Raw genomic sequence first — 14,087 nt, 5'->3', positions numbered from 1 at the left:
TGTGTGACGCGACAACCTTGGAGGAAGGAAGCAAGGAAGATACCTGAGGTACTCATCTCGCTACTTATAAGGCGTCATCATCGAGCCATCCTTTGGTGTATTATTTGCCTCACGTTTGGCAAGATCATCTAGGTACTTGCGTGAAGTATAGAGTACGTGAGGAATTTTCGTCAGCCAATCATCGCACCACACAATATTCAATGATTTCCTAACCCGGAAATATTATTTAACCAAGTCAGTCGCTTGGACAGCGTGCGCATTTCAGGTGTACAAATGTAGAAGCACATGTGATAAGCTCGAGCTCATCAAATACTATGAGGCTTTTTCCTGGCTACTTCCTCTTCTTGGTACCGGCGATCGTGACAGGAACGTACCCAGTAGCAATCCATGGCTGTGAAGTACTGTGTACCTCGTCGAGAGGGATATTTTTCTGGCCAATAATCACTACCCTACCTAGGCACCAATTGGTCATTATCACGACTCATGTACTTAGGTACCCTTTGTATGTGAAGGCCATGTATCTAATCGCCTCAATTCATCTAGCATCGGGGCTGTGCATTTCCTCTTTAGTAGAAAAGTCAGCCACTTTTGTATTTCGTTGCACCGATGACATCAACGACGCAACTACAGCTAGAAATTCTGTCGCACCATAAATCCTGCTTGGGATCGATTCAGGCATGATATACTCATCAGCTGTACCAACAAATATTGTCCGGGTCGCAAGTAGCCATCCTTCGTGGGCGGGTAGGAAGATCATAAACTTACCCGCGACTCGTGCATACGAATCCAACGGTTGAGCGGTCTGCAACCAAAAGAAAAGTAAATTGGACGAGTTGGCTAAAGTAGTGAGAGCTGTGAGCGGAGTGCAGTTAGCTACTGCGTAGACGTACTTCCACGGCCAGATTTTAAATGGAGAGGATAAATGCCTCATATTATCGTCAACCGCTTCAAGCGGTCCACAGGCTATGCTTCCACTACGAACGTTTGCGAGTACGTATGAGTAATATTTAGTCGAAACATATGACGGCGCAGTGGGCCAAGTAATGAAAAGTCAAAAAATCAAATTTTTCTGTTCGTTCGATTGAATGTTCACTCGATCAGGATGTTGGACTGGTGCTGAAGATATTCGGGTTACACGTGCACCACTCGGGACACGCATCGGCATGTCCCTCGGCAGCCATTCGTGCTTGTTTCGGTACGAATTTCTCTACCAAAGGATCAAATATGTTTATTTCCACAAGTTGATTGCACATGTAATAAGATTGTGTAGTTAAAATAGATGTACGCTCTATCACAGTCTCGTCTATCGCATGACTCTATAGCCCAGACAAATAGTCCTCTAACAAAAAGAAAACATATCATCCGCCGGCCCAACTCTCCAAGGACAGCTGCCAAGACGTACTGCTGTACGTCCTGTGGTTCAATACGTGTAGACAGACAACAGGCCGTAATCTGAAACACATGCATAATACTCAAACAATTTAGACAGAAGCATAAATAAAGAAAGTCGTCAAACATGATCATGAATCATTCCAGAAAAAAGTCGACCAATCTTCCGGAAGAGCGTCCATATCCTCAAACCCGGTATACATCGAGTCCGACACAAAGCCACTGTCGGCGGCAAACATCATGTCGTCCGTAAACGAGTATGCAGATGAGGTTGGTATCAGAGGCTCATCCATTATTGGTAGAGACACGTAGGGATACCCCATGGGGTTGGTGGTGGCGCTTAGCGGCGCGGTGGTCGTAAAGCCCGGCACGTAGGTACCGGTCGAGTGGACTAGAGCTGGATCGAGGGGCGGTATGTAACCGTTGCTGGTAAACGTTGATGCTGTCGTGGTGGGCGTGGTTGCGGTCATGGAAGATGAAGAAGAAGTCGGCGGTGAAGGGCGCGAAGATCGCCTCGGATTGGAGGGCGAGCGGCGCGAACGAGATCGAGATTGGCTGGCGGTAAATGGCTCACTTGAAGACGGGAGTGGTGCTGCAGGATGTGGTGCAATGCGTGCAAACGAGGAGGGCGGGATTCGACGTCGGGCGGATGGCTTCTATTCGATCGAGTTAGCGAACAACTGACTGCCGTCCTTGATATCTCGTTGGGATATTTAAGCCACTAGTGGTGTGGCGTGTTGCCGTTTTCTCAATACTTTTCCAGAGGATTTGCTATCGCTCTCACCATCAGACTTTTTGTCACGGTTGAGCTTGCTATGCTCTTCTCGGTTGTTACACGGTCCGCGACAGAGGATGCAGACCGAGAACGGCCGGCCCTTTTTATTGATTCGAATTAACGGTCGATCTATTAACGGTTCACTGTTAGGAAACGGACAGTATGGCAATTGACATGTAAGCAAGTTATCTACACGAACCATGATGTCGACAGCTTGACACGCGGTGGCCTCGCACGCAAGCTTCACAAGCCCACTTCTCACCGTCGATGAGCATCCCTTTAATGTTATTCAACAAGGAACATGATGACTAGAAAATGAATGAATGATTTTGGGAGAGGTTGGGAAAAAAAGAGCAGAAAGGCAGCGGGAGTTGAAGCAGAAATATCAATGGGAAGCATGCCACGATCGGGACAGGAAAATGAAATTGGAGAACGATCCCTTCTGGCAAGTGGAGGCGGTGCGAGCTCCACCTGCTGCTCGAGGAAACGTACGTACAGTACGGAATCCGCCGCCCGCTTTGATCAATCTGCACTACAAATACGGTATTGTTACATCCACGTCGTAGGAGAGAATGATGCCTACTCCTCCCTAGTAAACTGGTCAGGTCATGCACGTCTTAGATAAGTCAACCTGCCTAGTCCGTCAGCATGCGCATCGTTGCCTGCATGCACGGTATGATATCTTTCCTCCTACGATGTAGATATGTATGTGTGTATGCAATTGGCCAATGGCTGCTCATTTTGCTAAGCTATTAATGATCGAAGCTACTGTCAGAAGCTACAGAGCTGGCATGCCCTTTCTACGTCATTGGCACACCCCTGGACAAAAAGTCGATCCCCATGAGACTTGGCAGGACACAGGGCAGCTGAATCTATTGCAAGGTACGCAGATTGCCAGTCAGTCACAGAGCAATAAATGATCGATATTACAGCAATGCAATTAATTTTCAGGAGGGGTGGACGAGCGTAGCGCGATAAAGAACCACCAAAAGCCAATGTGTGGCTGAGGAAAATCCCTCATACATCTTGCGGCTGCCGTTGGTTTTCACGCTCCCGCCTTTACGTATTCTCTAGCACAGTCCTCGGATAGCCTATTCTGGGAAGTGGAATACTGAATATTACACAATCTGCAAAAATGGCGCAGGCTTTCCCTCATCTGGTGAATAAAAGGAAGCCGGCAATACGATGCAACTGACATGAGAGGGAGAAAAAAAGAAAAGAAAAATGAGGTTGATTTTCAGTTGGGCCAAGGTGCTCGGGTCACTATGAGGCGGTGCGCTGTGGGGTTGCTGTTTCCCCTCGAGGCAGCTCCTGCCCTGTGCGAGTCTTTTCCTTTTCTCGTCGGTTCACTTTCTACTTCTTCAACTCCGCTTCGATATCGGCCGGTTCCTTCATGCTCTTGTCGTTGTTCTCGCCCACATCCAACGTCACCAAAAACCGACTGACCATGTTATACGCGCCAATGCAGACCGTCAACTCCACCACCTCCCTCTCGCTGAACCGACTCTTGATCGCCGCAAAGATCGCGTCGTCGACTTTGATATTCTTCGTCATGGCATCTGTGAAGATCACCGTATCCCACTGAAAGTCCGTCAGGCTGCTTCCCGCCGGTTTCTCGACGTTGTTAATTATCTGTCCTTCGGTCGTGAATGTCGAGATGGGTAAGTTCTTGACTTCTTGCAACTGAGCCGCGGTAACACCGGCTTTCAGTGCGAGAGGGGCATGCGCGTTCCATTCGTACACCGCGCCATTGAGGATCGCAACCCGGCAAACCGACAACTCGAGAATATCCTGCGGCATCACAGCCTGCGTGCGAATCGCGCCCAACAAAGCATTGTAACCATTGGCGATAGGGGGACTATGGAGAAGCGCAAGATCGAGGGGGATTAAAGGACGAGGCTTTCGTCTAGCTGCCACGCGCTCGTAGACTTCTGCAGTAGCTTTTTGTTCGGCCTCTGGGAGTGGTGTCCCGTCGGGTTGTGTGGTTGGGGGTGTCGAGGGGGCGTAGTTGATGCGCATGTTGCGTTGTTGATGAAAACGTTTCGGGGGGAGTAGTCGGTCGTAGAATAGTCGAGAGGATCGTAAAGTTGATCTACATACCGGTTAGTCGGAAAAAGAATCCGGCTGGGACAGTCTGTGCGGGGTACCTCTTCATACAGTAAGCAATCAATTGCTCAGTCGTCTTCTTATTATGGTCCTGTATTCTTCAGATGATGTACAAGCAATGGAGAAGATCAACGATCGGCTATGATGAAGCAGTCATCGACCCGGAAGATGTACCGAAGTCGGCACAGTGCTTTTCCGCACCGTAGGAACAGGCTTAGTGTACCCCGCAGTCATTTTTTACATCTACAATCGACCATATTCTACCATTTGCTGGAACAATGATTTTGTTGTTATGCACACTTCTTTCAGTGCAGTAACTAAGTTTCAATTGCATGATGATATCATCAACGTCGATTGATATGCAGAATCGTGCAGTAGTTCTCGAGTTCAATGCGCTTTTTAGGACGATTCAAGGACAAATGGAATATTGACCCCCTGGTACATAAAACATCATCTCAGACATATAAACAATCACACACTTGAAGTACTTTGCTGTACTGCTCCGTATACTGTACTCTCGGTCTGCCGCTCAGAAAATCGGCACTTTCTTTCCCCGCAGTGTGGGGCAAGCTGTTATCGGCTCTTGTTTTCGGATAAGGTCCGTCGACCACTTCATATACCCAAACCACCTTCGAAATCTTTTTGTCTTTTGGCAATCGATTTATTCCTGCCTTCTCTTAAGAGTGATATGCGACTCAGTCTTCCCCGATATCAAGCCAGAATGATCCACCATCTCATGATCGGCACCTGGACGCCGCCAGGAAGAATCTACACTGTCGCCTTCGATGATCAAGAACTGACGTTGAAATTGGTCAAGAAGACCATGATCCCTGAGGACGAGCCTATTTCATGGATGACCTTTGATGTGAGCTATTCATACCAGTCAGTAGAAGCGCAATTGGGTGCTGATCGTAAATAGCATGCGAAGAAGAATATCTATGGCGCCGCTATGAAGAAGTGGTCGAGCTTCTCTGTGCGCAGTCCTACGGAAATCGTGCATGAAGCATCGCATCAAATGGGTGGAGATCGTATGCAACCTTCATAAGTGCTATGATCGGCCGATACTGACTTTCGTAGCAATGGCCAACTCCGCCGACACAAACACACGCGCCATCTTCGTCCTCGCAGGCCACAAACCACCCTACAACGTCTACGGTAACCCATTCTATAAACACGCGGGCTTCGGCAATGTCTTTTCCGTCACCGAGACCGGCAAAATAGACAAGAACGTACAAAACTTCGAGATAGATCCTCACTCCGGCATTCACGGCATGGTATTCGACCCAACAGAAACATACTTGTACTCTGCAGACATGGGCGCAAATAAAATCTGGACTCACAAAAAGGACCCGGAAACTGGTCTCCTCACACTAGTCGACAGCATCGATGCGCCTGCACCAGGCGACCATCCCCGCTGGGTCGCCATCCACCCTAGCGGCCACTATCTATACGCCCTGATGGAAGCGGGCAACAGATTAGCCGTCTACGTAATTGACGAAAAAAGGCACGTCCCCGTCTTCACTCGCATGATATACCCCTTGATTCCACCGGGTCTCCCACCCCGCAACAAATACAGATCCGACGTTGTCTTTACTACTAAGAGTGGGAAATACCTCTTCGCAACCGCGAGATCAAATCACAACGATGTACACGGTTATATCAGCGCGTTCCGACTCGGGCCCGAGGGAAATATTGAGAAGCAATTGTTCATCAACCCGACGTCGACGAGTGGAGGACATTCAAACGCGGTTAGTCCATGCGACTGGAGCGATGAGTGGATTGCGTTGTGCGACGATCAGGATGGGTTTGTGGAGATTTATCGCTTCAAAGATGAGTTGTTGGCGCGTGTTGCGAGATGTGATATCCCGGAGAAGGGATTCGGTATGAATGCTATTTGGTATGATTAGTGTATAGTACCATGTATTAAGAATAACATAGATGGGATAAAATGAATATTCGGCTTGACCAATTCCTAACCTATGGGAGGCATAGAGGTGGCGTGCGTACATTCCACACCGTGGCTCCCATTCCTCGCTAGACCAACCACCTTACAATAACCTTTTCCCAACCACATTGCTCGGCTGTCCATTCTCATTTCAATCGCCATTGGCTCCTGGGTTCTTGCCCGTAGAAAATATGGAGCCCGCCAGATGCAAGAATGATAGCCCACGTGCAAGATTGCCTGATTAGGAAAGTATCTTCGGAGAACGAAGATCTTTATCAGGGACTAGATGATTGGAAAATGTGACTCTCATATCTCTGGGGTAGCTAAAGGGACTTATATACTGATCCATACCCTCCATCGCGCCCTCCATGATCGTTCTTCGAAGTTTGACTCTTGTAACACTGGCTCCGGCACGAATAGCATCAAATCAGAACCATATATGTCTGCATTCAAATATCGCTTCAAGATGGCTTCTCGATGTTCTCTCAAACGGTGGGCCTTCATTTTGCCTACAATCACAGTTGCTTCATGGCTTGGTAAATGCTCAGCTTCTTTGGATGTATAACAATTACTGACATCGACCTAGCAATGCTTGGAGCGCTTTTAGGATCGTGGTTCACCTCTGGCCAGCCGCGTTACATATCTGAAGAAGACACACAGACGATAGCGTACGCATTTGATTGCACACGTAAAACCTACATAAGAAAGAGCTAACCTTGGCAGATTCATTTCCGACATTGGTGCGCAACACCTCAAGCCCGTATTCATCGCATGCACATCCATAGCAATGATTACATACATCCCCAGTCTCATCTTCTACTTCTACCACATGAGTCCCGCGAGAAGGCCCCTATCATCAAGCTCCGAGTCCATCATTCGCGTCAACTCTCTACCATCAATATACTCTACCCCACCGCCATCATCACTTGCATCACGACACCACCTCCACCAAGAGCCAAAATGGCACCAATCCCCAGTCTTCCAAATGAGCATCCCGGTGCTCAGCATCCTCTTCTCTGTCATCGGAGCCACAAACCTCATCCTCTTGACTATCTTCGACACAGCCCGCTACACCTCCGCGCACCAAATCCTCCTCCCCACAAGCATCTCCGCACACCTTCTCGGCTGTCTAATCCTCTGCATCTGGACGACTTTCTGTCTCCATCAGTACCGGTCCCAACAACACAACCACAAATACAGCTATGGCGGCGGCGGCGGAATCTACTCTGGCGACAAGTTCACACTGGAATTATACACGCCCCCAATCCCCATCTCGCTGTCCAGCCTCGTCGTCAAGTTTGTCGTCGTGGCAATCGAGTTCAGCCTTGTGACGCTGTTTGCGGTTATGACTTGGTGGTTGAAAACATACGATGAGGCGGCAGTGATGGAATGGGTGGTTGTGTTAATGTTTGCTGGGTATATGTTGTGCTTGATTGTGGATTTGTGGGTGTTGGGGAGTTCGGCTGGGTCTGGTATGGCGAGCGACGACGGGGTATAAGGGGCAAGAAAGTGTTCAATTATAAGCCAGGCAAGGCTTTATGTAAATAGACGAAAAAATTGGCGCATATAAATGACCTTTTGCAAATCCGGTGATGCACCTGTTGTTTGATTGTAAATTTATGTAATGAAAGGAACGTGATATCCAAAGTCATAACCCCCATGGACTAAAAGTAATAAGACATACAAATGTAAGCTCCCTCTACTTCATTCGTGATCTAATCAATAGCATATTTATATGATATGAGCAGATTTGTAACAAACGGCCGAAAAGGAAAGGGGAAGCGGCACCCCGTGCTGTATAAAAAGCGGAATTTTTCACCCAACAAATTTCGACCTTGAGTGCTCCTCTTCTTACTACATCGACAGAAATACTTCATTTCTCGACTCTCCATCGTATCTGTCTTTCCCAACGCCTAGTGTAATCTAATTCCCTGATACCCTCCCTATAAAAATCGCCTTTAACAACCGTCGTCAAGCATCTCAAAATGGCAGAACCACGGAGGCTCCTATCCCTATCCAAAGACCACCTTTCGAGGATTCAGACTACCCCGGACCCCAGACGAGATATGTGCATTAACGACAGCTAGCGTACAATCCGACTTTATATGATTATGTGAGTTTGGCTTTAACATATGAATGCCAGACACCATCCTTTCCTTCCTCACAGACACACAAACCTTGTTATTCTCTCTATTTGTCTGTCTTGCCCAATACTGTTGATGGGTATGTCATTGACTGTAGATTATAAGCTTCGGGAGTTTCTCTAGACTTGATGATAAAAGAGAATATGACTATTGTCCTGAGCTAAAGCATATCGTGTTTCATTGCACACTGTAAACATGCCTTGATGAAAGTTATTTTTCCGCAGACATTGATGCGAGAATCATGGCAGCGATCATCTTCGCTAAGTCATTCATTTGCTTATGCTTCCTTATATGGAAGACTGGAAACATGACAGTCTAGAAGAATTGATGAATTGAACTCAACTGGTCGCTCTATACACACAAAACTGCCTTGTAAATTTCCCACAAACCCATCACATCAAACTACCGCAATCTACCTAGGTAATGGTTCAAAGTATGAAAAGGCACTGGTATGGAGTCCCTCGCTAAACCAAAGCCCGTGCTTTACTCTTGAGAAGATGTAGTAAACTGTTCCTCGGCGCTTACCGCACCAGCTCCAACCTCAATGATAGGCCCATTGTACACCTTTCTCCCATAGATTAGATACCAACCGAGTCCAAGGAAGAACTCTCCAGAAAACACGACGGCCGACCAGTTCATGTTGACTGGAGTAACAGGCAGTCCCTGGGGAAAGAAAGAGAAGAAGATGGCGATTGTAAGGAAGGAAATGGCTGCCACATTGATAGGGATACCCCATCGCCCAAGTCTCCAGGGGCCGTAGTTGACCGGCTCCCCCTTGATTTTCTTCAAGAACATAAGAACGATGGCAATTTCGTACGAGGCAAAAAGACCGGCTGTAGTCAACGAAATCATAGCGTTGAACGCAGCACTGGATGGAATGTTGATGATACAAATAATGCCTGTGATGACGGCACAGAGAACGACGGCGCGGATTGGGAGGGCGGTACCGGTTATTTTCAGCTGGAAAAGTAAGTCTAATTAGTCTGCTGCTATGATTCGGTGCGGAGATGATAGGTATTTCATACGTGAGAGACGTGAGCGAAAAAGTCTGAGAACGGAACACCCTTGTCTCGCGCAAATGCCCAGGTGAGACGAGAGGAAGAAGCCAAGAATCCAAAGGATGCGCAGATAACGAGCGCCGCTGGGATGGCAGCCATCACCGAGGCTCCGGCGTGAGAGTTAGTGGCGGCGTAAAAGACTTCGATGTAACTGTACCCAGTAGCGGAGCTAAGGGCAGCGTCCACATCGCCGATGCAGAAAAGGAAAGCGACAACGATGGCGAACCCAAGGGTACCATTTATTATGATGGTAGCGATCATACACCAGGGCACAGCGATAGAGGCATTGACAACTTCCTCAGCTACACGAGTGTGTCAGTTTGAGAGCTCTTTGATCGCCGGAAATATTCATTCTTACCCATGTGACAGGGACCATCATAACCTAACGAGAGTTAGAGAAGAATACTTCAATCATTGGCAGGAGTAGCGTACCAATAAATGGGAGATTGGTTCCCATCAGTCCAATGAACCAAGTTAACCCGGCGCTTGACCATCCAGAATCATTCGTGAATGTAGCAAAGACATAAGACGCATCTTTGTGAGGTGCCAAATAGGTAAGAGGGATCAGAACTGCGAAGAAGCCCATGACGTGAAGGATAAAAATAAGCCCTTCTATCTTGGGAAGAAGCTTTGCCCCTACAGAATTGACAAGTACACAGACAACTAGCCATGCAAAACACAGCAGGGTTCCATGCCACCTCTCGTAGCCGTAATCGGGATAGTTCAGAACAAGAAGACCCTGGGTAACGGTGGCACCGAAATAAACTCCCACGGCGGTGTTAGCCCACCATCCGATCAAGTCTAGCCAGCCGGTCACCCAACTCAGGAACACAGCCTGACCCTTGGGAGCTAGCATTGATACCCAGTGATATTGACCGGATGAAGCAGGAACCCTTGTTGATGTTAGTATGAAGCCGCTGTATAAAGGATTCAGACACCGTACATGGAGGCCATCTCGGCTAGTGAGGCCGCGGTCACCAAAGCACCTATCCAGCAGAAAATATAACCGTAGACGAGAGTAGCAGAGCCACCATCAGCCATTGCGATTGCATTACAGCTGTCCATTTGATAAGCTTTAAGCAAACTTTCAAGGTCATAATCAATCGAGCTTACAAGAGTACCGCCTCCCAAGTACACATCATCGTTGTGGTAAACCCCAACATGGACAGGAAGCTGAAATTTCGCTATACCGTTCAACTTCCATCTGGTACAAGATATGACGAGAATAACTCACCTCGAAGCGCTGCCTCTTGCCAACTCTAGCCATATCCTTCTCATCGCGGTCCTTGTAGCGCTGGGAGCTGAGCTCCCGAACCGCTAGATTGCCATCTTCGAAACCCATTTTTTGTTGAAAGGATGGATATCACACTCGCATCTGTAGTAACAAAAGAATGAAAAGATAGGAAATAAAAAAGAAAGGGAAAGGAAAAGAGTAGAGTCTAGTACGATCTTCCGTTGAGTGTCGGGGTGGTCGCTTATCCCCGTGGCAAATGCGGTGCTCTCGCGAGGTTGAACCAGGATTACATTAATTAATTAATTGAAAATCAAGATACCACCTTAAACTTGAATTGGAACTTGCGATACATGGATAAAGGGGGTGCAAAGCAGCAATGCGCAGCTAGTAATCGTACGGGAAAAGGATTTGCTGTTGAGTTTTATATTAATATTCGAATGAACAGGGATTCCTTGTAATTGTTGTATTTGTTCTCCCCGTGTGCATGCTTCCATTAAATAGACAAATCATATTTGCCGAATTATAAGTATGTCTTAACTTACCTAGGTAACCGATTGTATCTAATCTTTCTGATCTAGAATCCCAGTTCCGTACAAACCAGACAAACCTGTATGGGTCCATAAATTCTTATAAGTACTAGCTGCAATGCACTGCTGCTTTGGGTGTTATCAATTGAACAAAATGCTTCTGCCTCGGTATAACATGATCGCTTGTACCACGTACTCAACATATTAGTCGGTGTAGAAGCAATACTACGACACTTCTCCGTTAGCTCTCAACCTGCGTGGCGACGTTCATCTTCTAATACGATTGGTTCATAGGGATGTTTCTATCGAGGATTCAAATTGGCCTACGTAGCGTCTAGAGCGTGCTAATGCACACGAAAATATAGTATTGATTCTAAATACTAAACTAGTCCCAGACCCTTGATAATTGGATACGTGCATAGCATGGAGCGAATGCATACAGGGTGTACGACATCTTTCGTAATCACGCTAAATTAGATCGATGGCCCTAGTTCTGGACCCTGAAGTTGGCCCACGTAAGTACAACCCGCCATAAGATCCTTCGTACTACATAACCAACATAGTACAAATGACCCCGGGATACCCACTGACAAGGATTCTAAACCCTGGGACGGTGCCCAATGTGGTCCGAGATACCCCGTTCGAACAAATTGTTCTCTAGAACGTGCAATCTATAGTGTGAAAGTAATACGGTGACCCCTCCTCGGAGTAGTGGGAACATGTCTTTTTTCATGCGTAGAGACAACAACGTTCGCTTGCCGCACTGGAGATGCCGTGGACTACTGGGTATCTGTTTTTCAATTAATCATAATTAAGTAAATACGACCCATACGCGACAAAAATAGTCAGTGAATCAATTTTTTAAATATTTGTTGACCGTAAATAAGTCAACACGATTCAGATGAGTTGCGTCTGCTATACGCCATCGCCGGACATGGCTTCCAGTCTTGTTTTCAGCTAATTGGGCGGCTAACACGCATCTCTGAGACAACCATTAGGGAGGCGACTAGCAAATGATAAAAAAGACAGGGATATTTATTGTATGAAACCAGACCTGCACTATGGTGTATGGTGGTATTTTTTCCTCGCTCCGAACAAGGAGCCTCTTTTGGTACGTACGGTAGCCCTCTATCTGTCAATATTCGTATCTCCGTACTGGGAGTACGAAATAAGTCGCAGTAAATTATCGGGTTTGCAACCTTGTGCAATCTCCCGACTCGTTCAATTTTCTTTGCTTTTGACCACAATCCCGACCAATCTTCGACCTGTATTTCGTGCATGCTTACGCATTCGAATATCCTCGTTCTTTAGCTTGCAAAAATTCTAAAAACGTTTCTTCCTTCAATCCGCGCAGGTCCTTCCAGACTCAAGATGAGCTCTACGGTTGATTGGTCTCAGCGTCCCACTTACTCCCCGGAGAAGTTAGACAAATACTTTGACCGAATAGGACTTCCTGCAAAGTATCGGCAATCGTCAGTCATCCAGACCGGTGTAGGTAGTGACAATGAGGCCGCTCTATCCTTCTTGAAGGTACTGGAACGGTATCAGCTGGCAGGAGTGCCATTTGAAAATCTCAACTTGCATTACTCGGTTCAGCGCCATATTTCCATAGATCCAGAAAAGCTTTTTGAAAAGATTGTGAACAATGAGTCCGCGCGGGGAGGGTACTGTGTCGAGAACAGTACGCTCTTTGGGACTGTCTTGCGAAGCCTGGGCTACCAGGTTACTTCAGTCGGAGCTAGGGTTAATGAAGCTGCGCAGCCAATGTCTGCGTCGAAGAACTGGAGAGGCCCGAAATACGATGGATGGTATGATTGACCTGCAGAATGCATACTGCATAGAAGACGGGAAGCCTCGAAGAATGTTCTTGAGGTTTTCCATACTAGCAGAAAATATCAAAGAGAGTCATCACTAATACTCACTTGCAGGAACCACATGGTCAATCTCGTCACTATCGGAGATCAAAAGTACCTGGTAGACGTGGGCTTTGGATCAAATGGACCCCACCAGCCTGTACCATTGACCAGGGGCTTCGAGTTCCACAATGTTGGTACCCAGTCTGGACGCCTATGCTATGGACCAATCCCCCAGTATACCAACAAGACCGAACAGCTCTGGCAATACGAGATTCGAAATGGAGACGCAGACTGGATTTCTGCGTACTGCTTTACTGAGGCCGAGTTTACCCCTGACGATTTCACCATAATTAATTACTATATGAGCACCAGCCGAGATAGCTGGTTTACCTTTTATGTGGTGTGTGTCCGCATGCTTCTGGATGAGGCGGATGAGAGTATTGTCGGTGATCTAACGATGTTTGGTACTTCGTTGAAACGACGGATAGGTGCTACATCGGAGGCGATACAGACATTCACATCTGATGAGGAGCGTGTGGCTGCATTGGATAAATTCTTCAATATCCGCATTGGTACAGCAGATAGGGATAGTATCCGCAACACAATTGCAGAGATTCTCTAGTCTTTGCGAATATTCACTTGAAATTTCTCGTTTTCTAGCTTCTTTTTTTATAGTAGCTTATTTTCTACCACTAAACCGAGCAAGGAACAGACATTTTTGTTACTAGTTGAAAATGCTTGTTGTACCATTAATTTCCTTATAGTGCAGCGCCTTTCCTAGTTTGAAAATAGATAGCCTTTAAAAGTTTACATACGTAGATCCGATTGGCTCATTTATGCATGCTTGCATATAGACAGAGCGTTCGAGTGTACTAACTACTTGGATAGCTGCATGCTATTGATACAAGCGCTTACGTACACGCGTACTTCGATACTTCCATCATCGTAATAGTATGAATTGTTACTCACTTCCCTCAGGGGCGACGTGAAATCTCCTGCATACATCACATCGCACTTCCGACATGGATCTGAAAATCCCTGCACAGCCCATTC

General features: G+C 46.9%; 5 protein-coding genes across 5 annotated transcripts; 2 read left to right on the top strand and 3 right to left on the bottom strand.

The window, feature by feature from the left end:
• Positions 1–1,520: 1,520 nt before the first annotated feature.
• On the bottom strand, positions 1,521–2,366 carry BHQ10_009243 (uncharacterized protein; the record flags this gene model as incomplete). The annotated part of the gene is made up of 2 exons (XM_040882138.1): positions 1,521–2,045; positions 2,364–2,366. The coding sequence occupies 2 exons, from the start codon at positions 2,364–2,366 to the stop codon at positions 1,521–1,523; spliced, it is 528 nt and encodes a 175-aa protein (XP_040737745.1).
• Positions 2,367–3,517: 1,151 nt separating this feature from the next.
• Positions 3,518–4,183, bottom strand: BHQ10_009242 (uncharacterized protein; the record flags this gene model as incomplete). Its single annotated transcript, XM_040882137.1, has 1 exon — positions 3,518–4,183. One exon carries the CDS (start codon positions 4,181–4,183, stop codon positions 3,518–3,520), a length of 666 nt encoding a protein of 221 aa, XP_040737744.1.
• Positions 4,184–4,991: 808 nt separating this feature from the next.
• On the top strand, positions 4,992–7,713 carry BHQ10_009241 (uncharacterized protein; the record flags this gene model as incomplete). Its single annotated transcript, XM_040882136.1, has 5 exons — positions 4,992–5,135; positions 5,190–5,298; positions 5,348–6,151; positions 6,802–6,883; positions 6,939–7,713. The coding sequence occupies 5 exons, from the start codon at positions 4,992–4,994 to the stop codon at positions 7,711–7,713; spliced, it is 1,914 nt and encodes a 637-aa protein (XP_040737743.1).
• A 1,129-nt stretch (positions 7,714–8,842) lies between these two features.
• BHQ10_009240 (uncharacterized protein) lies at positions 8,843–10,759 on the bottom strand (the record flags this gene model as incomplete). Its single annotated transcript, XM_040882135.1, has 6 exons — positions 8,843–9,319; positions 9,385–9,719; positions 9,776–9,799; positions 9,850–10,310; positions 10,361–10,590; positions 10,652–10,759. The coding sequence occupies 6 exons, from the start codon at positions 10,757–10,759 to the stop codon at positions 8,843–8,845; spliced, it is 1,635 nt and encodes a 544-aa protein (XP_040737742.1).
• A 1,790-nt stretch (positions 10,760–12,549) lies between these two features.
• Positions 12,550–13,656, top strand: BHQ10_009239 (uncharacterized protein; the record flags this gene model as incomplete). The annotated part of the gene is made up of 2 exons (XM_040882133.1): positions 12,550–12,986; positions 13,107–13,656. 2 exons carry the CDS (start codon positions 12,550–12,552, stop codon positions 13,654–13,656), a joined length of 987 nt encoding a protein of 328 aa, XP_040737741.1.
• Between the last annotated feature and the right edge of the window lie 431 nt (positions 13,657–14,087).

This window comes from Talaromyces amestolkiae, assembly GCF_001896365.1.
Source record: "Talaromyces amestolkiae strain CIB chromosome Unknown scaffold23.1, whole genome shotgun sequence".
In the NCBI taxonomy this organism is placed as follows: Eukaryota; Fungi; Ascomycota; class Eurotiomycetes; order Eurotiales; family Trichocomaceae; genus Talaromyces; species Talaromyces amestolkiae.
The sequence above is the reverse complement of the archived record's forward strand: the minus strand, read 5'-3'. Positions and strand labels throughout refer to the sequence as shown.